Genomic DNA, 24,047 nt, shown 5'->3' with positions numbered 1-24,047 from the left:
TTTACAAACTCTAGTAACATTCTCATACAGGCCTCCTTGTATGTATGTGTTAAAATCTTTCAGTTTGATACCTGTAAGTGCAGTTGCTAGAGTACAGGGTAGGGCTGCATTTTCAGTTTTACTAGGTAGGGACAGATTATTCTCCAGAGACTGCCCATTTGTGTTCTCACTAGCAGTGTGTGGGAGCCCCATGTTTCCTCAGCCTTACCAACACTGTCGTCAGACACAGTAACTTGCCAAGTTGATTGCTTTAACCTGCATTTTCCTGATTATCGGTGAGCTTCAACATTTTTTTTCATACGTATCTTAGCCATTTCTCATGTATGCATATTTTGCATTTAAGATTAAGAATTTTACACAGAATACTGTTCTCTGAAGTGAATTTTAATATTGTATAAAAAATCCAACTTCTTATACAAGTACATATGTTCTATGATTTTATGCATACATCCATATACATATATCAAGGTAAAGTCTGATTAAAAAAAAATAGCTTTCCCATGGCCAGTGTTCTACGGAAGTTAAGTCTGTAAAACTGCAGATTTTATGTTGTTGTCGAATGATATTGTACCACTAAGGCAGAACAAGACCAAAGCAAATGGTGTCCACAGTACGTTACAGAGTATCTTGCATAGCTTATTTGTTCTCACTTGATAAAACTCCTTTTAGGATTCTGACGGGTTTTTTTTTTTTTTTCAGTGAATTCGTACAAGTTAGTGTGTACTTTTTGCCTTTGTTCTGTAGCAAATCAGCTTTCTCAACTCTTGGTATGTTTTACTTTACAACCTTACAGAATCAATGATAGCCTGAGCTTTGAGGGCTCCGAACTGTTTTCACTGTAACCCTTGACACAATGACGTACAGATACGTAGAGCATTGTGAATCTTCATCTGTATCGCAGGCGGTTTTCCAGGGCTTCCATTCTCTGTGTCATTTCTTCTAGTAAATCTCAAATTAAGGAAGAGGAATCTGAATGGCTTATTTACATTCAAATACAACTTGATTTATCTACAAAAGAATTTGTGTCCTGCAAAATACAGGGCTTTGGTTTTTTCCATTTCTATAATTCTGACTTATAAGTTTATAGTAACCCATTAGTACATACTATTAAGACTATAGATCTGTGTTGGGTTAAATACTTTTTTTTTAACATTAAATCCAGATAGCTCAGTTCACATTTTTCTTTTTAAAAATTTCAATTCTACTCATTCCCCTGTTGCTTATAAATTAATTTACCATAGCACACCTCTGGGAGCTGAACTGATAATGCTGGGAATGAGGAGAGGAGGAAAAAAAAAAAAAGGATTAGGTCTTGGAAAGTAAGATATGACATCAGAAGAGAAGAAGGTGGGGAATTTTCACCCATGAGGCCGGATGAGACCATAGGGTAGCAGCCTTGAGAACGTCTGACACATACAACTTCCTTAGTACCTTGTGAAGTAAACCCTTGGAGGCAGGCCGGGAGAAGGCAGAGCAGAGGCGCATTAGGGCGTCCCTGGAGCGGTAAAGAATCCACCTGCCCATGCAGGAGACAGGAGTTCGATCCCTGAGTTGGGAAGATGCCTTGGAGAAGGAAATGGCAAGCCACTCCAGTATTCTTGCCTGAGAAATCCCATGGACGGAGGAGCCTAGCAGGCTACAGTCCATGGGGTCTCAAGGAGTTGGACATGACTGAGCAACTAAACAATAAGAGCAGCATTAGAATAAACATTTGTCTTCCTTCTTGAAGCTGCTTAGTACCCTCCACCTGCCCCCTGCATGGCAGAATGAGAGCCTGGATTCATCATCAAGATTAACCATGGTCAGATTATTTTGCTTTCCTTTATGAAGCATATTTCCAGTTTTCAGGAAGAAAATGGCTATAAGCTGTTCTTTATAAACCCACTGGCACAGAAATAGTTCAGAATTAAACCATTTCCCTTTAGTTGATATATGTTGAGCTAGATATCGGGCAGTTTTAGTAAGCTTACTATAGTTTTAAGTTCAGAACAGTTGGCAGAGTGTTCAGTGCATAAAAGCACTGAATCTCATTTCTCCACCATCCCAAAGCATTCCTTTTATTTGTAATACTATTTTAATGAGTCACTGGATCCTGCTGTTCCCTAGGTAGAATGTTTCATCTTAGAGTGCTGATATAAAATCTCTCTGCTGCCAAATGAAAAAATCCCAACCCCAGTCCTCTAGAAACTACGCACTGACCAAATGTGGCTGCAGGGTGGCTTGGGGCCAAAGGAGAGGTTTGGAATTTAGGTAGAATTTGAAACCTCTTCGTTCTACAGCATTCTTTGCCTACACGTACTGTATCTCTGATGCACTTCAGATTTGTATCTCTATCTTTGCCTACATGTACTGTATCTTTGATGCACTTCAGATTTATCTTTCATTTCCTCCCAGCAGAGAGGGAATTAAGTAAACATGTTTTTTCTTTACTTTGCGTACTGACTGGCTAACTGGCCTTACTGATCAGCCTCCTAGAACCAACCACAGATAGCTTGACCCGTGTCAGCAGTTTGGCTTGCCCTCGGTTCTCAAGCACCTGTCAGACTGCTTAAGAAATAGCTTTTCCTGGAGTTCACTATTCTTGACTTTATAGAAGTGACTTCATTTGAGATATACCCATATATAGAAATGTTTGAGGTTTTGATAGTATTCTTTGCATTCCATACAGAGGCGTAACATTAGAAAAGGATATAGCGCTGCGTTAATTTTCTTACTTCTTCATTTGCAAGGTTCTGGAACATTATAAGGTTTTCACATTTGCATTGATCCTGTTTTTCTTCCAAAGGACTTCCTAAGAAAGCAGATGGAAAGTGTTCACCTCTATAACCCACCAGACTTTGCAGACACACTGTGATAGGACTGAATCAGCACATGGAGGAAACCATAATGAAAGCAATGTTCAACTTCTTCCACGTGGCAAGATCCAGTAGATAATAGCAAAGAGCTGTATATGTGTCCACTGCTGAAGTGGCTTTTATTGTGGACTGCGGGAAGGTTGCTGCAGTTTCTTCTCATTTATTTTTTTAGTTCTCCTTTTTCTTAAGTTCTTCTCTTCCCCACCCCACCTACCGCCTACTTGCTCCTTTCCTGTCCTCCCTTAAGCTGAGTTTGTTGGCAAGTTGAGAGGCTTGATAGCAAGCTACCTAATAGTAATATTTTACTTGGAATTACCTGAGGATTTTGTCGAATGGAAAACTTTTTGTGTAGCCCGTGCAAGATTGTCTTCTTCAAACAGATATCTGTGTTGCACTGCAAAATTAGAACAGGAAAGTAGGTCTCGGATATTTATGGTGACTGGCTCAGATTCTGTAAAGAGAAAGAAAACTGAAGTCAAACCTGTTTAACATGGTTGTGGTTATAAAACAGCCATCAGCTGTCAGAGTAGGGTACTTGTTATTCCTAGAATGAGGTACATAGCTTTACTTTAGGACATACTATGGCAGAAAGACCATCAGCAGAGAGGCTCTTAGCAACTATGGCTAAAAAAGGGTAGAGTAAATGTTTCCTATGTGATGGAGGGGGAAAAGCCATAGTTAACGTAATTCAAATCTTTCTTACTTACACTTCATTTGTCTGAGGGGAAACCATGGTGGAAGCAGCCACTGAAGATTCTAAAAATATTGCTTTTAAAAAACATACCTGTTGGCTGGTGGACCCTCTTTGGCAGTTCCCCTGCTGGGGAGTCCTGTCTTCCATCAGAGTCTTCCAGAGCTGAGAGGTAAAAGACGACCAGAAGAGTGACAGTTGTCCACATGGGTGCATATGTTCTTAGGAAACTGGTCCCAGACCAACTGTTTACCTGCCTGCCACCACCCGGGATGTTCTGGTCTGATTCGGTAACACCACCCAAGACCTTCCAGAGGCATTCTCTCCTGTAAGAGAAGCCTGGACCCCTTAAATGCATCTTCGTACTTAAGAATGTCCCCCTAAATATTATGTCTAGAAAGCAGGGTGGGAAAAAAGTTTGTCCAATTATTAAGTTGCATTGGCAGCAGCTCCACTTAAATAAAAGAGCTTGGAGGCTAAACATCAAGTTGCATTAGAAATCCAAGAGGCCTTCCCTCCCTGGCCCCCTTCATCCCAGTGCTCTTTGCTGGGGAGGAATAAGACACATCACTTTGACCGGGATTTTACTGGCCACTGAACCTGGGACAGGAATAAAAGGAAAAATGGGCAGAACTGCTTTTCCGGTTCCCCTGCCTTACACATGGAGTCAGTCAAACCTGGGAGAACTGCTCTACGTAAGCACACCGGCACCATAGTGAACCGGAGAAGAGCACAGGGGGCTCCTATACATAAGAACATTAAGTTCCAAAGGGCAGCCTAATGTTCTGTAAACTGGAGCAGTCCATGCAAGAGGCAGTCTTTACATTTTTATCAGTGGGCTTGGAAGGACTACCATCCCTTCCCACTCTACTTACAGGTGTATCCCAAAATTGTGCATCAGCTTTCCTGACTTATATAACTGTCGGTTGTAGTTACATGATCATCTCCAGGGTTTTTGTGAGGATTAAGTATGCCATGTGTTAAAACACTGACTACACTGCTCAGCACAGAGCAAATGCTCAAGCAATTTATTAGCATTATTATTAGCTATTAATAATAGCTAATAAGTATAGTATCTTGCAGAGAAGGCAATGGCACCCCACTCCAGTACTCTTGCCTGGAAAATCCCATGGACGGAGGAGCCTGGTAGGCTGCAGTCCACGGGGTCGCTAAGAGTCGGACACGACTGAGCGACTTCACTTTCACTTTTCACTTTCATGCATTGGAGAAGGAAATGGCAACCCACTCCAGTGTTCTTGCCTGGAGAATCCCAGGGACGGGGGGAGCCTGATGGGCTGCCGTCTATGGGGTTGCACAGAGTCAGACACGACTGAAGCGACTTAGCAGCAGCAGCATAGTATCTTGAGAGTCCCTTGGACAGCAAGGAGTTCAAACCAGTCAACCCTAAAGGAAATAATCCTGAATATTCATTGGAAGGACTGATGCTGAAGCTCCAATACTTTGGCCACCTGCTGCAAAGAGCTAACTCATTGCAAAAGACCCCTATGCTGGGAAAGATGAAGGCGGGAGAAGGGGATGACAGATGGTGAAATGGTTGGATGGCATCACCAACTCAATGGACATGAGTGAGCAAACTCCAGGAGATGGTAAAGGACAAGGAAGCCTGGCATGCTGCCGTCCATGGGGTCACAAAGAGTCGGACACGACTGAGTGACTAATACTTTCATTTTCTATGTGAGCTATTATTGTCTTCTCTCTCCGCTATTCTACGTTTTGTGCTTACTGTTTCCAGACAGCACTGGGCCCTGCCCACAAGGGAGGCACTTTTTTGAGCACTTTGAAGGAACGGATTAAGAATTTCTCATTCAAGGGTTCACGCTGCTGTTTGCTAAGGTCTCTCCTAGACGTAACCTGCAGTACCTTCACAGATGCCTTTCTTCAGTTTATCACTGATCTCGCCCATTGTGCTGAAGTCTTCTGCATAGAAGAGATGCTTTTCTGTGGGCTCAGAGGCAATCTCTTGTAGCTCTTCCTCAATGGCTTTCCCTACCCCCACAGCATACATAGTTATACCTGAGGTACAAAGCAAATGAAGAACAGGGTAGTTACACAGACACAGAAAACAAATGTAGGGTTACCAAAGGGGAAGGGATAACGTAGAAGCTTGGGTATATAGCAGATATACACTACTATATATCTTGTATAATGGGGAAGAATCTGAAGACACTGAACATAGTTCCTTGTGCTATACAGTAGGAGCTTATTGTCTACTTTATATATACATACGTGGCTCAGACGGTAAAGCATCTGCCCACAATGCGGGAGACCCGGGTTCGATCCCTGGGTTAGGAAAATCCCCTGGAGAAGGAAATGGCAACCCACTCCAGTACTCTTGCCTGGAAAATTCCATGGACAGAGGAGCCTGGTAGGCTACAGTCCCTGGGGCCGCAAAGAGTCAGACACGACTGAGCGACTTCATTTCACTTCACGTATATAAAATATGTGTGTATTATCTGAATCACTTTGCTGTACACCTGAAACTAATACACGTTGTAAGCCAACTTAAAAAAAAAAAAAAAGAACACAGTAGTGAGAGTTGTGTTCCCAGCATCTGGAAGTTGTATGTTCTGCACTCAGAGCCAGCTGGATATTAATAACTGGTGGGATGTGAGGCATCCGTGTCAGCCTCCCTTTCTTTTCCACCATTTTTATTTTGGCCTTGTGAGCAAAAGGCAGTGACCCCAGAGAGGAAGGGGGGCCACTGAGGAGAGGTTGGGGAACCTGACCACCGACCTGCGCAGCTCCGGACAAGGTCATTCGCAAATCTTCAACTTTCCCCTGAATTAGTCTTGTGGGTAAGGAAAAAAAGAACACTATCTCATGGCTTACTAAATAAGAATCTCTTCTGGGAGAATTCTTAAGAAACAGGTCAGTTTATGACCTTGTAACCTAGTTTCTACTTGTCAAAGGTACAGATAGTAACCTTAAGTGACCTGCAGCCAAATGAAACTATTGTGCCCACCCATCTTGGGAGGATAAAACCTTGTAAGAAGGTGCTAAGCTGAAAAGGAGAATCTGCAGACCACTGGAAATTCCCTAAGTAAAAAAAAAAAAAAAGAAGAAGAACAAACACAAGTATCAACTTTAGATTTCAACAGGCATATGAGATTGTTCCAAAAGTTTTTTATAAAAACAATTAATCATTAGATTCCCTTCTCCAATATCCTCTTCATTTGAAAATTAAACATTAATAAGAACTTAAGTTCTGCTTGATTTTCAACACTTCTCAGCAGATATTATACTCTGGCTAATTCATTAAACTAGATTTTTTTAAAAATAGACATAAAAATGGCTCTTTAAGTCAAAGGGCAAGAATTGTGCCTCATTCTAAAGTCTCTGTAAGGTCAACAGCCAAGTTCAGCATAATTGTTTGAGAGCCCAGTAACTTTACACACAGTCTCCTAAAAAGGATAACTACTATTTTAAGACTGTGTTCATTATACATAGGAGTAACTAAGTTAATCAGAGGAAGTCACTTCAGATAAGTCTTGTTGATTCAAGAACCAAGCATATATGTTTCTCCCACCGCCCGCCTTTGGAGGATTTGTGGAAATTTGAGTGGGGGAGAGAGTAAGGTAGGTTGGCTTCCATAAGATAGATAAGAGGACTAACCACTGTCTTTGGAGACAAGGTGTTGCCCCAGTACATTCTAAGAATACAGGCTAGAGGGGTTGGTGGGTTTGACAGGAGCTCAGCTAAGCTAGTCCAGAAGCAGGGAAACCAGGTGTGAGCAGCCAGTTTTACAATCTGCCCAGCTGATTCAGGCAGGACACTTTTGGGGGCTCAGAAAAAAAGAATAAAGAGTGAAATAAGCAATATCAGTGAAGTGGCCCCCTTCACTAAGACAGTGACTGAAGGGTGACGTGAACCAGCCCTTCTGTGAGAAGGAACGGAGCTCGCCAGCGGCACTTTAGCACGTTGATCCTTTGTTCCTTCACTCAGCAAGGATTAATCACACAAGTATTATGTTCCAGGCCTGACGGAGGCACTGAGTCCATCAAGTTGGTGCACACACTTTCCCCCTCATAGGAGCTGCTGAAGCAATGTGCTCTCGACAAGTTCTTAAAGAAAGCAGCATTCAAACAAACTGCTTCACGACCCTCAGGTCTTCCCATCTTCCCAAGGAATCCAGACACTTTCCCTCAAGCTGTCTACCAACCGTCCTAGCTTTGGGGTTTCCTTTTGCCAAGAGCCATATTCCTCTGCCACATTTGACATCTATAGTCAAACCTCAAAAGCAACATAGTCAAACATCTAAAGCAACTTAAAGTCCCCCCTGCATTATACGTGGAGTCAGACAAACCTCAAAGAGGCTAAGCTTTACCGAGCAACAGAGTTTAAGAGTCATGATCTCATCTGACATTTTGATTTTCTCAAAAGCTCACTTTTGCCTCCTGCAAACACAAGACCATTCACTGTTTTAAGGCTACTGCACTCCCAGTATGCTCACTGGTAGCGCTGCTTAAAAAAAAAGGTATATTACTCCAATAAAAATTTTAAAAATTAAAAAAATATATTGGTAAGAGCTCCTCCTACTAGGAATCTATTTTTATCAGTTCTTCAGGTGATTCTAAAACAACCAGACCAGTGTCTGGGAAGTATTGTTTATTTTTCTGGTTAAACAGCACATGTAGGATTGATTCTCTGTTCTGGAGGTCACAGCCTGGCTGGTAAATCATCACAGGAGATGATTACTCAGGTGTGACCTGTATGCAGACCCCCTTACAGTCCACAAGACTTTGGCATCCCTGTGGCGTCCCTTTAAGGCCACTAGGTGGCAGTTTAGTAAAGGTGTGTAACCGCGGTGACAGGAAGCCATTCTGTCCCCTCAAGGAATCTCACTCCCATGCTCCCCCACCCCAATGTGAACACCAAGCGAGTTTAAGAAACCTGAACCTGAGTGGGGTAAAACACACCCCCATCCCACGTTACCACTGGCCTGGGCTTTACTGGCCCACTCGGAGACGTCGTCCTGAGCCCGTCCGTCCGTGAAGACGATGGCCACTCTGGGCACCCGTGCGGAGAGAGGCCGGGCCCCTTCTACTTGGGTAAAACTTCTCTCAAACATATGTTTCAGGGCCAGCCCGGTCATAGAGCCCTTGCCCATGTATTTCATGTGGGCCACAGCTTTTTTCATGTCTTTGGCCGAGCTGAAGTTTCTCAGGGTAAACTCTGTGCGGACCAGTGTGGAATACTGGAGCAGCCCTACTCGAGCAGCTTTGGGAGAAATCGCCAAGGAATCTATAATTCCAGTGACAAACTGCTTCACAATCTCAAAATTATCTTCTCCAAGGCTCTTGGACCCATCAATCACAAAAACCAAGTCAACTGGGCCTTCAGTGCATCCTACAGGAATAAAAGGAAAGTTGTAATGGTTAAATGATTAAAAAAATCATTATACACAAGAAGAGAAGAAAATTATACTTCCACTGGAGGCATAACTATTTTGGAGAGCTACCTTTATTCTTTAGATAGTAACACAGGATAGACAGAAAGTGTCGGGGGAGTCACAAACAACCATAATGTTCACAATTGCCTTTACATGTGGCTTGTCAAATTGTTAAAAATAGTATTTTCCACAAGCAAAAACACATGGCAGATATACGAATTGAAACCCACACTCTACCCCGGATCACCAGGAGTCAGGCCTTGGAGGGACTGTCTGTAGAGTACCCTGCAGGGCCTGATACCCCCAAAAGATTCCAAAAACTTTACTCCAGCAGAGTGACATCACTCCAGTGCTGGTGTCTCACACACAATAGACTTGGAGATTCTTCCAGTTCAGCTCAGTCATCTCGATCTTCTAGGGAGATTTCCTCGTAGCCCAGCTTGTGTTCGTTACTCTCTGTGTAGCCTTCACACTACTAATCTGGTCAACAAAAATTGTTATTGAGCTGCTGCTTTGTGTAAGGCAGGCAGTGCGGCAGGACTGCAAGTGACCCAGGCAGAGTCCCACTCCGTGTTGTTCACAGTCCAGTGTGTTCTGGGCATCGTTCCACACCGTACAGCAGCCGGCTAGCTGGGTGTCAGCTTCCTCCTCTAGTCCACCAGTTCCTGCTCAGCAGGAGCCATTTCTCATTAATTTCTGTACTTACAATACCTGGCACACAATAGTTGTTCAATAAATGCTTGTTGAGAAAATACACGAAGGAGGAGGTATCCACTCGGTAGTACAACCACTAAGTACCCTCTTCACCGGTTTTTTTTTTTTTTTTTTGGCCCTGTTGCACAGGCTGAGGGATCCTACCCACCCGCCCAGTGACCGAAGCCAGGCCCTTGGCAGTGACAGCAGGAGTCCCAACCACTGGACCGCCAGGGCCCCATCATTGACCTTTTGAAATTTTAAAATGAATTATCACTGTGAATTCTTTACCTACATGGACGTTTTCCAGGCACCTCAGATGGCTGACAGTAAAAGCTTTATGCAAATATGTTAGCAAGCTGGGTATAGAGAGATTTTTTTGTTATTTAGGGCTGCATAAGAAAAATTTACAGATCCCAAATGGATGATCTCATTTCAAACAGTCTGCAGTATGCAATATAACATTCTCTTTTACATATCAAGGCAGCTGTCTAATACTTGAAAGTGAAGCACAGCAATATTAGGAAGTAAAGACACACACATGCAAAAATATTTCTATTCTTGGCTTGACTAACATGCTAAAATAATTGTGTATGTGTGTTGGAAGAGTTGGGTTCCTGTCTTTCCCCTTTTAAGCGCTTGTCCTCATTACTCAACCTATTGAACTCTTGTTAGTGAAAGAGGAAATGGCCAATTCAGAACTTCATTTACATTCATAGCCTGAATCTCAGGCAGCGTGCACCTGGCTCTCTAGCAGATTTCAGAAATAGTGGAATAATTTTTCAGCAGCGAATCTATTTTCTCTTTTCCCTCATATATTATTTTCTTAGAGAATAAAACGAACACCTGCAGCCTCCCTGCAGGGAGCGGAGCAGATGACTTCAGCAGGAGACAAGAATCTTAGATGGAGCGGAACAGCACCAGGGCGGGAGGTGCCCTATTCTCACTTTAATGACAGCCCAGCTTGCTGGCTACCTATTTGCAGGAAGGTCACTCAGCTTTCCTTGGATGTTTTCTTTTGGTAGTTGAGTCAGTGAGACTGGAGCAGAGCTGTGATTTGCCTTCTCACCTTAATTTTCACAGAGTTTCAGAAACTCGGGTTTGGACAAGACCTTTAAAGGTCACTGGTCCAGCCCCCCTGTTGCTCACATCTTTACTGCATCTCTATAGCCATTCACTCAGCCTGGGCCTGAACACCTGATAGGGAACTCACCGCCTTACCACGGAAGCCCCGTCTGCTCACAGCTCTGCGGTGAGGATGACAGTAGCTATCATTTGTCAGGCACTGAGACACGGTGCCAGCACTGGGCTAAACACCTGTAAACACACCATGCCATATATTTCTCATGACGATTCTGTAAGGTGTTATCCTGATATCATAGGAAGAAACTGAGACTCAAGAGCAGTTAAATAATTTCTCCAAGGTCACATGAATGTAGGAATAGTGGGTTCAAATTCATGAAAATCCCTAAGATCAAAGCTCATGATCTTAACTAATTAATCACACAGTTTCTCTGAGATAAGGGGTCTTTGTCCCTGTACCAAGCTGTGGCTTTTCTCCAATGTCCTTTCTTTCCCCAGGGTTTAGGGGATGCCCTATAAATAATGGATGAGGTGACTGTCACTTTGGTATTTGAAAGGTACCTCAAGTCTTTTTTTTCTACATAGATCCCCAGTTTCTTCCTTTATTTTTCACTTGACATCATACTGAACTTCCTCACCATGATACTTTCTAGATTTTGTCTCTATCCTTTATCTTTCATTTTTTTTCTAAAAAATATTACAAATGGAACAAAGTTCAAACACTACAAAGGTTATCTATATCTATATCTCTCTATGTAAACCTCTATAACAATACCTATCTTCAAAGAGAGTTTGTTAGAGGGAGCCTTTTGCAAAATACATCAATGGTAGCACTATAAAAACCACTCGATACCATGCTTTTTTCATTTAAAATATCTTGAGGATATATTTAGAGCTGCTTCATTCCTTTTTTTAATATTTATTTATTTATTCTTGGCTGTACCGGGTCTTTGTTGCGGCTGGTTGGAGCTCTTCTTTGTTGCGGTGCTCGGGGCTTCTCATTTCAGTGGCTTCTCTTATTGCTGAGCACAGGCTCTAGGTGCTTGGGCTTCAGCAGTTGCAGCAAGTGGGCTCAGCAGCTGTGATGCAGGGCCTGGTTGCCCTGCAGCATGTAGAGTCCTACTGGACCAGGGATCGAACCCGTAAACCCTGCATTGGCAGGTGGATCCTTACCCATCAGACCACCAGGGAAGTTTTGCTTCATTCCTTTTACCAGCTGTATAGTATTCTAATGTACAGATGCACCATGATTTATTTAATCAGCATCATATAAACAGGCACTTATTTCCCATTTTTGCTCTACAAATAACACTGTACAAAATATTCCCTCATATGTGGCTTTGTGAAGACATGCACTTCTCTGTGGCATAAACTCCTAGAACTGGAACTGCCTTCCTTTATTTTCTTGTGAGTTTGTTTTTATTTTTATTGGGCTCTGGGGGATGGTTGGGAAATAACTCTGCAAGTTATGGCCCACTAGGGAAATAACTCTGCAAGTTACGCCCCACTAGGGAAATGCCCATTCTGTTTTTTCTGGGATAGCTTTCAGAGCGTTTTCTTTCTCTTGGAGCTACCGCGCCTGCTGGCAGCAGCATCTTCAGGTTCACTGTGGGGTGGCTTCCCCTTGGAAAATAATTTTTCCTCTTTTTTCTCAGGGACCCTCGTTTCCTGACTCTTTCAGGTCACTAACTGGTTCCTCTTTGGGGAAAGATTTCTTCCACTTGGAAAGACTTCCACTGCTGTCTCTTCAAGATCACTACTAACCACCTCCTTCTTGGAAAAAGGTTTCCTTTTCTTGGGTTTGGAGAAGAAGACAGACGGGTTTTCCATTCCATCTTCCTGAGGCGCCTTCTGGGGCTTTTGCTTCCCTTTGGGTCTTTCACTTGTCTCCTCACACTCCTCACACTGCTTTTTTCTGGTGATGCCAGGGCAACAGCAGCCAGTCTTTTCTGTCTTCAAGCGTTTCTTCTCCTGTTTCTCCCGCTTTCTAGGAATCTCATCAGCTGCTTCCTCTGCCTGAACCACTGTCTCCTCCACGACATCCAGATTCTTTTGTGGAATCTCTCCAGTCTCAGAGAAGGACAGCCACTCCCCAACTTGTTTTCAAAGCTCCTCCCCAAATAGTTGGGAGTTGGGGTTACCTCAGAGAAGCAACCAGTTCCTGAGGCAGTCCCGCATTTGTTTGCCAGGTATCGGGAGCTGGGAGCTTCGGCCTTTGTTCTTGGCAGCTGCTCGGCATACTTTGGGGTGTTAGCCCCTGTCTTCAGAGCTCTGGAAACATGGTCCATTTGCTGGGCCAGGGAATCACTCAGACACCAGGACCAGTGTCCTGGTTTAAAAAATTTTTTTTAATATTTTTTATTAAAAAAAATAAAAAAAACATTTATTTTTAAAATATTTTTAAAAATTAAAATATTTGCCAAACTGCCCTCCTAAAAGTTGTACCAATTCAGACACCTAGTGATAAATTTACAATTCCCTATTACAACATACCTTTGCTAACATAAGGAATCATCGAACTTACTGAACTCTGATAACTAGAAGGTAAAAAATGTATTGTAGCTTTAATCTCTTATTACACATTTTCCTTTTTCTTTTATGTTTCATGTCATGTTTAGAAAGTTCTCTACCCTGAGATTATAAAATACCTCTCTCAAGGCTTTTTCTGCCACTTTAGAGATACTATTTTTTAAGTTTAAGAACACAAGTCTTACCTCCCTCATTCCCGATATTCTTATTCAGCTAGGATCACTCTGGCCTCTCAGCTGACAGTGAACTTACTGTCAACTGAAACCAAAAGTGTTTTCACAGGTGCAGTTAAGCTCTCTTCCCCATTCTGTATCTACGCATACACATTTATATCTATGGTAGAAGCAGAGGTGAGGGATTTTACTTCCTGCAAATACTCCAAAAAAACAATTGCTCCCAAACCAAACTAAAGCAAAAACAAACCCCAGTTCAGATCACTTACTTTTGCACCGTCTTCCATCCTCAGCTAGAATAAATCCCTTTGAGCATTTGCAGATGTAGGAATTGCCACGGTTAACACAAATGTGTTCACAGCCATGGTGGGTCGATTTGCAGACATCCTTCCCTGAGGGTTATATAGGAAGTGAAGCAACCCCATCAGTGTAGAAACGAGCTGGATTAAACAGTCATGTCAGGACAGATCATGGAAATAAACCATTAAATCTTCATTCAAACCTCCTCTATAACATCCCCCTTTCAGTCTCAGGAGAGGGCATGGTAAAGGAAATCTCCTCTTAGAAAGCTCTAGTTTCCATGAAACTGAATGGTAAGCTGGGTGATCAGGTGTCCTGGATTTAATAATTTTTAGAATTGTTCAATGTACTTTGAGGTTTGATTTTCCCACCCTTCTGATTTTTCCCCATAGACATCCCAGTTTCAATTGTCTAATGTACAGTTCTCATGTGTGAGGCACTTCAGACTCTTCACAGTAGCGACAGCTCTTTAATCTTCACAGCATCCTGTGGAGAGAGGAGGGCAGGGATAGTCATGCCCAATGGATACATGAAGAAGCAAAGTTTGATACAAGGTCACACAGCCACTCAGCCACATGTCTGAGTCAGGAAGTGTCCTGAGTGGTCCTCCTCCACAGCATGAAAGCCTTCTGTTCTCTGCTTCCTTCCTGTCATTAGCTCCCTAAGAAGCTTCCTGCAAAACTGCAATCAGTGACTACAGATCCCTCTGGAAGGATTTGATTTAGCAATCAAATTTCAGAGGAAGAAGTTGAGCCTTGTGTACCAGTTGTACAAGCTCAACCTATTGAGCAAAAAGTGTGTTGAGTGTAGAAATGATGCACACGTGCATTCCATGCTTACAAAAACAGAAGCATGAACGAACGGCTCAGGCAGACATAATGGCAGAACTGTAGCCATGGTCCCCACAGAATGACAGCGCCGCGTGAAGGCAGAACACAGCCTTGCGTAGGGCGCCCCGCAGAGTCAGCCCATGGACCCACAGGCATCCCAGGAATCAGTCTTGCAAACAGAACTTCCTGCTAAAGGCAGAAAAGCCCCTCCTCCTGGAGGAATAATGAGGAGTGAGTTCTCCTTTACCCCTCGGTGTTGACCTGTGGAAGCCCCAAGTCATCTCAGCAATCTGTGATGTTCAGTTCAGTTCAGTCTCGTGTCCGACTCTGTGACCCCATGAACTGCAGCACGCCAGGCCTCCCTGTCCATCACCAACTCCCGGAGTCCACCCAAACCCATGTCCATCGAGTCAGTGATGCCATCCAACCATCTCATCCTCTGTCATCCCCTTCTCCTCCTGCCCTCAATCTTTCCCAGCATCAGGCTCTTTTCAAATGAGTCACCTCTTCGCATCAGGTGGCCAAAGTATTGGAGTTTCAGCTTCAACATCAGTCCTTCCTATGGACACCCAGGACTGATCTTTAGGATGGACTAGTTGGATCTCCTTGCAGTCCAAGGGACTCTCAAGAGTCTTGTCCAACACCACAGTTGAAAAGCATCAATTCCCCCAAATCAACCTCCACCGCAGATGAGTTCTTTTTCTTTTTTTAAACTAAAGAAGGGCCATCCTGCCCACTGGAGCAGAGTATCACAAAAACAAGTAGACCACGTCAAGACCCCCCGAAAATAGGGGTTAACACCTCAAAATCTCACAGGTGGTGGAAATCCTGACCCCATGCTCATCTCCTGCCCACTTCACTGAGCTCACGTGTCCCCATCTCTCCTTCTCAGGGCTGTGATGGTTCATTTTATGAGTCACTTTGGCTAGGTTACGGCACCTGGTTGTTGCATAAAACACTGGTTTAAATGTTGCTATGAAGGTACTTCTTTAGATAAGATAATATTTAAATCATGAGCCTTTGAGTAAAGCAGAATATCCTCCATAGTATGGGTGGGCCCTATTTTGAAGACCTTTAGAGAAAAAAAGACTGAATTTCCCCCAAAGAAGAGGGAATTCTGCTTCCAGACTGCCTTCAGATTGGAGCTGCAATATCAGCTCTTCCCTGGGTCACCAACAGATTCCTTATCTATCTACCTATTGATCTATCATCTATCCACAAACACACATACACACACACATACGTGCACACACACACACACATTTTATTGGTTCTCTGGAGAACCCTGAGCAATATACCTTATAAGAAAGCTCTCATAATCTGTTCTGAGTGACCCACAGAAGTAAATGTTAATGGATAATCCAGACCCCCCCCAAAAAACCCCTTCATCCCTTCTCTCACCTTCTGCCCTTACTTACAAGGTTTTCCAAGAAGAAAAAGCACTACAACTATGCTTTGACCCTCACCGCGATTGCTGACCCAGATTCTAATCCTTTCCAATGGCTAGCCAGGCACTCTGCTAGGCTCTGCGCATCCATACAACTCCTGTGGAAAGGGGCTACAACTGGGAGAAAGTGAAAGCAACGAAGAGCCTGACGACTCAGGACCCTGGGTGAGAAGTTCCTGAAGCACTGAGGGTCCAGTGTACTGATCACAAGCACAACAGTTGCAGAGCATCCAAGGCAGGGACTTACAATAGCGACACTGACTATAACGGAAAACTTCCAACGTTAAAAGAAACTCTCTAACTGTCCTGAGTCGAAGCGACTTACTTCTGCAGCGTTTCCCGTCCTCGGCCAGCCGGAATCCCTCCATGCACTTGCAGACGTACGACTCCCCAGTGCTCACACAAGCGTGCTCACAGCCGTGGTCCACTGCTTGGCAGACATCTTTCCCTGAGGACAGCAAAGTTAAAAATTTCACCACCGTCAGTTTTCCCTGGGCTTCACCTGGGAGGATCCATCCTTCTCAGCCCCTGGACTCCAGGGCCATCTGAGCTCAGCAGCTCTACTTCGGGTTCACTCTCCGAGCTTCCTCCCTGTGACAGCCACCGCCATCCACCAGCACCTACTTCAGTGTCTCGTAAAAACGCAGTCCATCACGGGCCTTCTGCAGGAATTGGTATGATTACTTAGGACATTAAACCTCAATTTGGACTGGTGATGCTGAAATCTAGTTTTGAGTTTTTCCCTGACAACGTGACTTTGGAGAATCACTTAACCTCTTGCAGGCTTCCCTTTCCTTTATGAAAAATGAGAGTAATACTTCCAGGTACCCATCTTTTCTTCAAATGCATCAATATGAGATTCTCTTAGTAAAGAGAGCTTTGAGAAGCTTGAGAAGATGACAAGGGCAGGAATCATTTGCTCAGGGTTACCCACTCCCCTTTGACTTGACAGAGACGTGTCTTGGCCCTATGGAAGAGACCTTGCTTTCTGAGATGTAAGAATGGCCTCATCAAAAGAGTGTCTCTAAGAGGGATTTGTGTCACCAGAAACAATAGCAACAATATTGTTAAAGAAGCAGAGGATCAGGGAAGTTAAGCTGCTTGCCTAGCTAATAAATGGCAGCGCTAGAAGCTGAGAGAATCTGGATTTCAGGCTGGACATCCTTCCAGTAGAGCACACTGCTTCTTGTTACCGGGCGTATCACCTTCAGTTGTGGCTCTGGCTTTGACTTTTGTCACTTGTTCATTGGTTTGTTTTCTTTTTAATAGTCTTTCTTTTTTTTTTAGGACAGTTCTAGATCTACGGAAAATTGAGAAGACAGTACACAGATCCCCTGTAAACCGCATACCCACATTCCCCTAGTATCAACATCTTACAGTAGTGTGATACGCTTGTTAGGATGAATGGACCGATACTGATACAGTAATATCAAAGCCCATAGTTGATTTACATTTCCTTAGTTTTCAACCTGAAGTCAGTTTTTTTTCCTGATCTATGAGCCCACATTACATTTACTGGTCTTGTGGCAATGGTTTTTGAGAGTAACTGATTTACACAGAGATCAGGCTGGTGGATTTCAGGCAGAGATCAGACATAATAATGGGAACCCACTCCAATAAGAGCTTACTTCTGCAGGTCTTCCCATCTCCACGGAGTATATACCCTTCAAAGCATCGGCACACGAAAGAGTCTCTACTGCTTATACACGAATGTTCACAACCATGCTTGCCCAGAGCACAAGCGTCCAGTTCTGAGAATCCAAGTGGAAACAGACACAAAAGAAGGAAATGATTCATACATTAGTCACGTATTTAATCTTTTAAGGTATTTTAGACACCTTAAATGAAAACAGTACTTTATCCTACAGGGTACATTTCAAAATAGAAAGCATGTCTATGAGCAAAATGTCTTAATATATAAAAAGCACATAAAATAAAATAATACTATCATCTCTGTAGGAAAAATGAACAAAAGACACGGAAGACAAATTACAAAAGGAGAGATAGAAATGGCCTATAAATATTAGAAAATAAGTTCCACATCATTGGTCATCATGTAACCATAATGTCAGATTATCAGATAACCATGATTATCTGCACATCTGCTTATGTATGCATGTATGTGTCCTACTTTGGTCATCCCTCCATCCATTCATTCATTCATTCATTTGTTCCCTGATCTGTGGAATATTTCGTGAGTCCCCTCTCTCTGAGTCAGGCACTCTTCCAGTCTCTGGGGACGTAACAATGAGTAAAACCAAGTTTCTGCTTTTGTGAAGCTTACATGTGGTGGCAGGGGCGGAAGGAAAGAGGGGCAAGACAGACAGACAAATGTGTATGTCAGAAGAAGGTGCTACAGAGAAAAGCAGGATGAGGGTGATGGAGAGGGTCTGCTGATTTGGAGTGTGCAGAGGGCTTATTATTTTCCATGCCATGTCAGAGAAGGTGACACTAAGCAGAGCCCTGGAGAAAGAGACGAGTGAATGCGTGGTGTTTGAAAAGGATGACACCCAAGGAAGTACAGCATCTGCAAACAGGGGCAGGAGCAGGTCGGGAGGTTTCAGGAAAGGCAAGGAGATCAGGGGACCGGGCAGGCGATGAGCCAGGACAGACCTCGTGGGAGTCACACGCAGTGGCTGCATCTAAGTCAGAAGGGGTCACTGGAGGGTTCTGAACAGTGTGGGGGGGGGTGACACGAACTGACTTTTTTCTTAAAGGACCACTGTGCACAGAACGGGCCACGGGTAAGGCTGGAGCAGGGAGAGTGGGAAGAGAGCCACTGCCTGACCTCTCAGACAGGCGGGTGAGAGGGTCAGACTGAGGCTGGCCTTTGAAGGCAGAGCCTGCAAGCTTTGCTGAGGGGTTAATATAAAGAGTCCATCTTCACATGGATATGACAGAAGAGTCATGGGTGACCTGAGGTCCTAGGGCTGAGCGACTGAAGAATGGCGTTGCCATAGACGGGGCTGGGCAGCTTCTGTGACAGCAGGCTGTAAAAACCAGGCTGATATGCTAAAGCCTGATACTGAGGACAGATGGGAAGGGACTTTTTCTAAGAACCAAACAGAATTCTGAGAGTCAACGCTATCATTTCAGATGGAGCGGAATTTCTATAGTGGCTTTGAAGTGAGGTTTTAAAATGAATGCGCATAATCACTTTTATAGCCAGGCACAGACCATACACTTTTTTCTAAGGCATTTTTGCAGTATTTTTCTTGGAGGGGAGTCTTGAGAACGACCCTATGGGTTAATTAAAGCAGCTGTTGTTATTCTCATTTACCAGCCAGGGAAACTATGCTTTGGGAAGGTTAATGGCTTGCCAACATCAGTTGCTAATAAGTGACAGCACCAGATTAAAAATGTAATCTTCTGATAATAAATCCCATGTTTTCCCCAGCTACACTGCGTTGCTATACTCTAAGCTTCCAAACACGAAGGGAATTTTGTCTTCGTTTGGGCAGAAGGGCCGCCAAAATCTGAACAGTGGGAAAGCGTTGTATCAACTGAAATTATAACTGCAGACGAGAGTCAAAGCAGAGCTGGCCCTTGCTCTTTGCTCAGAACATGACTTACTTCTCCAGGCACAATCTAGACTCATTATTGATGCAGAACATTTCTCGATGGCTTGGGGTAATCCCTCACGTAGTGTTGAGTGGAAATACAATTGAGTGATCCATAATACAGACAGCCGACTGGCTGTGGAGGTGAGCGGTTTTTTTTCCTCACCATGAATTTATATTAAGAATACTCCATTTTCCAATGTAATAAAATAGCTATAACTCTTTCAGGTCAGCCTTGTCAAGCCATAATGCAGACAGGCTCCCTGAGCACGCCCCTTCTTTCTGGAGCATCCCCCATGCCCTGTCCTGTCCCTGTAGCTTCATCTCAGGCTGAAGTTTTGAAGAGTGACTGAGTCTTTCCACAAGGATCCTGAAAAGACATTGGCCCCCAGGCTCTTGCAGGACGAGTCTGTACTTGGCAGAGGGGCACTGCTTTCCTCTATGGGGAGCCTGCTGAGCCTGAAAGCACTGTTCTCAGGGGGCATCCTCACCATTGGCTGCAGACGATCCTGGGAGCTCCCAGCCCAGCCTCTGAGCTCTCCTGGGCTTTTGTACTAATAGCTGTTTGGAAATTTTGTTGTGTGCATGCTTTAAAAGCATGTAGGGAATTTGGGTTTTTAAACTTTCCCTTCTTACCCGCTCAGGGCATCTGATCAAGAGAAGAGAGCAATGGTTCTCAATCTCAGGGGAACATCAGTCACCTGCAGAGATTATTTGAAAGGCAAAATGGGCCCATGATTCAAAATTCAAACATACTAAGGGGAGACGTCCCCTTTGGAGGGGGTATCTGGCAGTATCTGCCTAAAGTACAAAATGTACCTTTGACCTGGCAGCTTCACTTCTGGGATCCTCTCCTGCAGATACCCTGGCACCGTATGAAGAGATATACTTTCAAGTAATTCACAGCAGCATCATTTGTAATAATGAAAAGTGGGAAACAACCCAGATGTCCATGACTACTCAGGAGACAAGCTGAACAAATGTTCTACACAATGAGATGCTGTGCTTAGTCGCTCAGTCGTGTTTGACTCTTTGTGACCCCATGGACTATACAGTCCATGAAATTCTCCAGCCCAGAATACTGAAGTGGGTAGCCGTTCCCTTCTCCAAGGGATCCTACCAACCCGGGGGTCGAACCCAGGTCTCCGGCATTGCAGGCGGATTCTTTACCAGCTGAGCTACCAGGGAAGCCCTAAAGAAACAGGAATGGAATGGAAATAAAATGGAATGTTAGCTATCCATTGCGGAGAAGGCAACGGCAACCCACTCCAGTACTCTTGCCTGGCAAGTCCCATGGACGGAAGAGCCTGGTAGGCTGTGGTCCATGGGGTTGCTAGGAGTCGGACATGACTAAGCGACTTCACTTTCACTTTTCATTTTCATGCATTGGAGAAGGAAATGGCAACCCACTCTAGTGTTCTTGGCTGGAGAATCCCAGGGACGGGGGAGCCTGGTGGGCTGCCGTCCATGGGGTCGCACAGAGTCGGACACGACTGAAGCGACTCAGCAGCAGCAGCTGCAGCTATCCATTGCTGCAAAACAAGGTATGCCAACACTTAGCAGCTTAAGGCAACATGTGTGATGTCACACAGTGTCTGAGGGTCTGGAAGCCAGCAGGGGCTCAGCTGGGAGGTTCTGGCTCAGAGTGTCTCGTGAGGCTGCAGAGCTGGTCCCCTGGGGGCTGCATTGATCCCAAGGCTCCGCTGGAGCTGGAGGATCTGCTTCTGAGCTCACTGGTGTGTGCACTGGCCTCAGTTCCTCCCTGGAGGATGACGGAAGGCTTCAGTTCCTCAACATGTGGGCCTCTCCACTGGGCTGCTCCCAATACGGCTTCCCTTAGAGTGAAGCCAACATGACTTCAAGAAGCCAGAGAGAGCTCCCAGAAAGCAGCCACAGTGTTTCTGACAACTTCACTGGAGAAGGGACACAGCACCGTTATTTCCACAGCTGTTGGTCACGCAGGCGGACGGTGAAGGAGGGAAGGAATACATGTGTGTGAATCCAGGAGGGGCTGCCCTGGATGGGCACCAGTTACCTGGGAACTGGAGGGAGGCAGGCAGGGGGATGGAAGGATGGGCAAGAGTGCGAGCCAAACTCCTTAATGCACGTCTTTTCGTACTGTTTTGATTTTTAAACTATGTATACCTTTTACCCATTCTAAAAATAAAATCAAATTTAAACAGACAAAAAAATCTTATAAAAGTACTCTTCTCTCTCACCTTTGACACCCTGCGTCATTATTTTTTAAAGGTAGCACCGTGATTAATTTAACCAGTTTCTTTTTGGAAAGGCACTGAGGTGGTTCCTAGGCTTTGCTATTACAATTGTTACCGCAGGGGATACTCGTATGCCTGTAGTTTTGCATACAATGGGAAAGCAAGTCCGAAAGATAAACATCTAGAAGTAGGATTGCCTCACTAAAGGGTAGGAACATTTAGCCCCGGATAAATATTTTTCAAATTGTCCTGCAAGGAGGTTGCATCAATCAACGTAAGATAATCTCTATTTCGGGAGGTCCAGGGTGCTGCCTGGACTTTCGGATGTTTTTAAAAGCCCCACGGATGACACCAACAAACTGCTAGAAGTGAGATGCCAGCGCGGGACCCAGAACTTAGGTTCAGAGACCTTCCCAAGTGTCCAGAGAGGTGATACCACTCCTCCATCATCATGAACCACCTGCCATCATCTTTCTCCTGGGCTGTTACTCCATCTACCAACTAGGTCTTCACAAACCTACTTCACCCCCTCCAGCCCACTCTCCTGGACTCAGCTGGAGTCCTCTTCTAAAGCGTGCGTGCAGACATCCTTCCCTCCATCTGCCTGACACCCTTAAGTGCTTCCTGAGAGTCTGGCTAGGACTCACTGGTGAGGTTCGCAGGAACCTGCCCGCTGCCTCATCTCAGCCACGCTCCCCCCAGCTCTGAGTACTTTCTTTCAGCACCTCAGGACCAAGCCAGAAAGTGAAAGTGGCTCAGTCGTATTCGACTCTTTGCAACCTCCATGGACTATAGAGTCCATGGAATTCTCCAGGCCAGAATACTGGAGTGGGAAGCTTTTCCCTTCCTCCAGGGGATCTTCCTAACCCAGGGATCAAACCCAGGTCTCCTGCACTGCAGGCAGATTCTTTACCAGCTGAGCCACAAGGGAAGCCCAAGAATACTGGAGTGGGTAACCTATCCCTTCTCCAGTGGATCTTCCTGACCCAGGAATCCAACCCGGGTCTCCTGCACTGCAGAGGGATTCTTTACTAGCTGAGCCGCCAGGGAAGCCCACCAAGCCAGAAGCCCGCCCCCTACAGGGCTCTGCCCAGCCAATCGTCTGCTGCCTCCACCTCCTCTAGGTGTTTTCTGGGACCTCCCTGCACAGAGCCTCACAGCCCCAGGCACCTGCCCCCTCTGGTAATGTCACAGCTAGCAGTAGTAGTATTAGTCACTCAGTCGTGTCTGACTCTTTGTGACCCTGTGGATTGTAGCCCGCCAGGCTCCTCTATCCATGGGATTCTCCAGACAAGAACACTTGAGTGGGTTGCCATTCCCTTCTCCAGGGGATCTTCCTGACCCAGGGAATCAAACCCAGGTCTCCTGCACTGCAGGCAGATTCTTTACCGTCTGAGCTATAGGAAACCCCAGCATCACAGCTATCACCAAACACTTACTGGTTGCTCTGGACCTATGCCTGCCTCCTCACTGGACCACGCTCACACGGGCTCTGACCTCCAGGGGACCACAGGCTGCACCTGCCCTCCTCTCTTGGATCTCCCAGCTCCGAACTTAATGCCTGGCCCCCACAGCAGGCCCTCAGCAAATGCCTGCTGAGTTAAAGGAAACATTTCCTCAGCTTTCTACTCTGAAAACCAAGGATCAGGAGAGTTTTAAATGAGAACCCACGCCGTGTGGATGGTGACGGTCAGCTGGGCTCCCCTTTCTCTCCCTCCTTCCAGCCTTGCAGAGTGCGATTCGCATTTGTTCAGCAAAACGTCCAGTTTCTGCACATCAGGGACATTCCTGTCACTCATAATTAAAGAACCACAAATGGTAAATTAGAGAAGGCCAAAGTTGTGCTGCAGCTAACTCCCTGACCACAGGCTTTCAGCTGCCTTTCAGTCACCAAGTCTGGAAACCAGCTTGGAATCAGCATCTCTGCCGAGCTAAGGTTACTCCCTGCTGGGAAAGCATGTCAGTGGTTCCCTAACAGGCAAAGAGAGCCAACATCCCTGACTCACGATTACGGGGGGCCTTCAGCCTGGGGAGAATGGTGGGCACTCCGACAAGAGTTCATTCATTCAGTGAGTGTGTATGGAGCCCTTACTCTGCCAGCCTCTACCCTCATTCTCGGGCTAGAAGGGACCTTGGGGATGAACTGATCCAACACCTTCCTTTAAAGTCACAGAAACTGAAAGACACAGAGTGGGTGTGACTTTCCCAAGGCCCCTTACCCTGCAAAGATGATTAGTCTCAGCCGTGCTGGGGGCAGAGG

At 44.9% G+C, this 24,047-nt stretch overlaps 1 protein-coding gene across 4 annotated transcripts in view; it reads right to left on the bottom strand.

Annotated features, from left to right (window-relative positions):
• Positions 1–363: 363 nt before the first annotated feature.
• The window catches only part of MATN2 (matrilin 2), a 173,134-nt gene continuing 149,450 nt past the window's right edge, over positions 364–24,047 (bottom strand). The window contains exons 11-19 of one of the 4 annotated variants that reach the window (XM_086336039.1): positions 17,640–17,762; positions 16,337–16,459; positions 13,704–13,826; positions 8,500–8,913; positions 5,428–5,580; positions 3,640–3,711; positions 3,172–3,306; positions 2,693–2,791; positions 364–942 (exon numbers count right to left, since the gene is read on the bottom strand). In XM_086336039.1, the coding sequence (XP_086192165.1) occupies positions 887–942; positions 2,693–2,791; positions 3,172–3,306; positions 3,640–3,711; positions 5,428–5,580; positions 8,500–8,913; positions 13,704–13,826; positions 16,337–16,459; positions 17,640–17,762 (1,298 nt within the window). In that variant the 3' untranslated portion in view covers positions 364–886. The remainder of the gene's footprint in view (positions 943–2,692; positions 2,792–3,171; positions 3,307–3,639; positions 3,712–5,427; positions 5,581–8,499; positions 8,914–13,703; positions 13,827–16,336; positions 16,460–17,639; positions 17,763–24,047) is intronic. The other 3 variants (XM_086336040.1, XM_086336041.1, XM_086336042.1) reach the window with 3 other exon arrangements.

The sequence above is a fragment of the Bos grunniens genome, chromosome 14 (genome assembly GCF_055505025.1).
Source record: "Bos grunniens cultivar Pamir isolate PY7600 chromosome 14, Bosgru_T2T1.0, whole genome shotgun sequence".
NCBI lineage: Eukaryota > Metazoa > Chordata > Mammalia > Artiodactyla > Bovidae > Bos > Bos grunniens.
The sequence above is the reverse complement of the archived record's forward strand: the minus strand, read 5'-3'. Positions and strand labels throughout refer to the sequence as shown.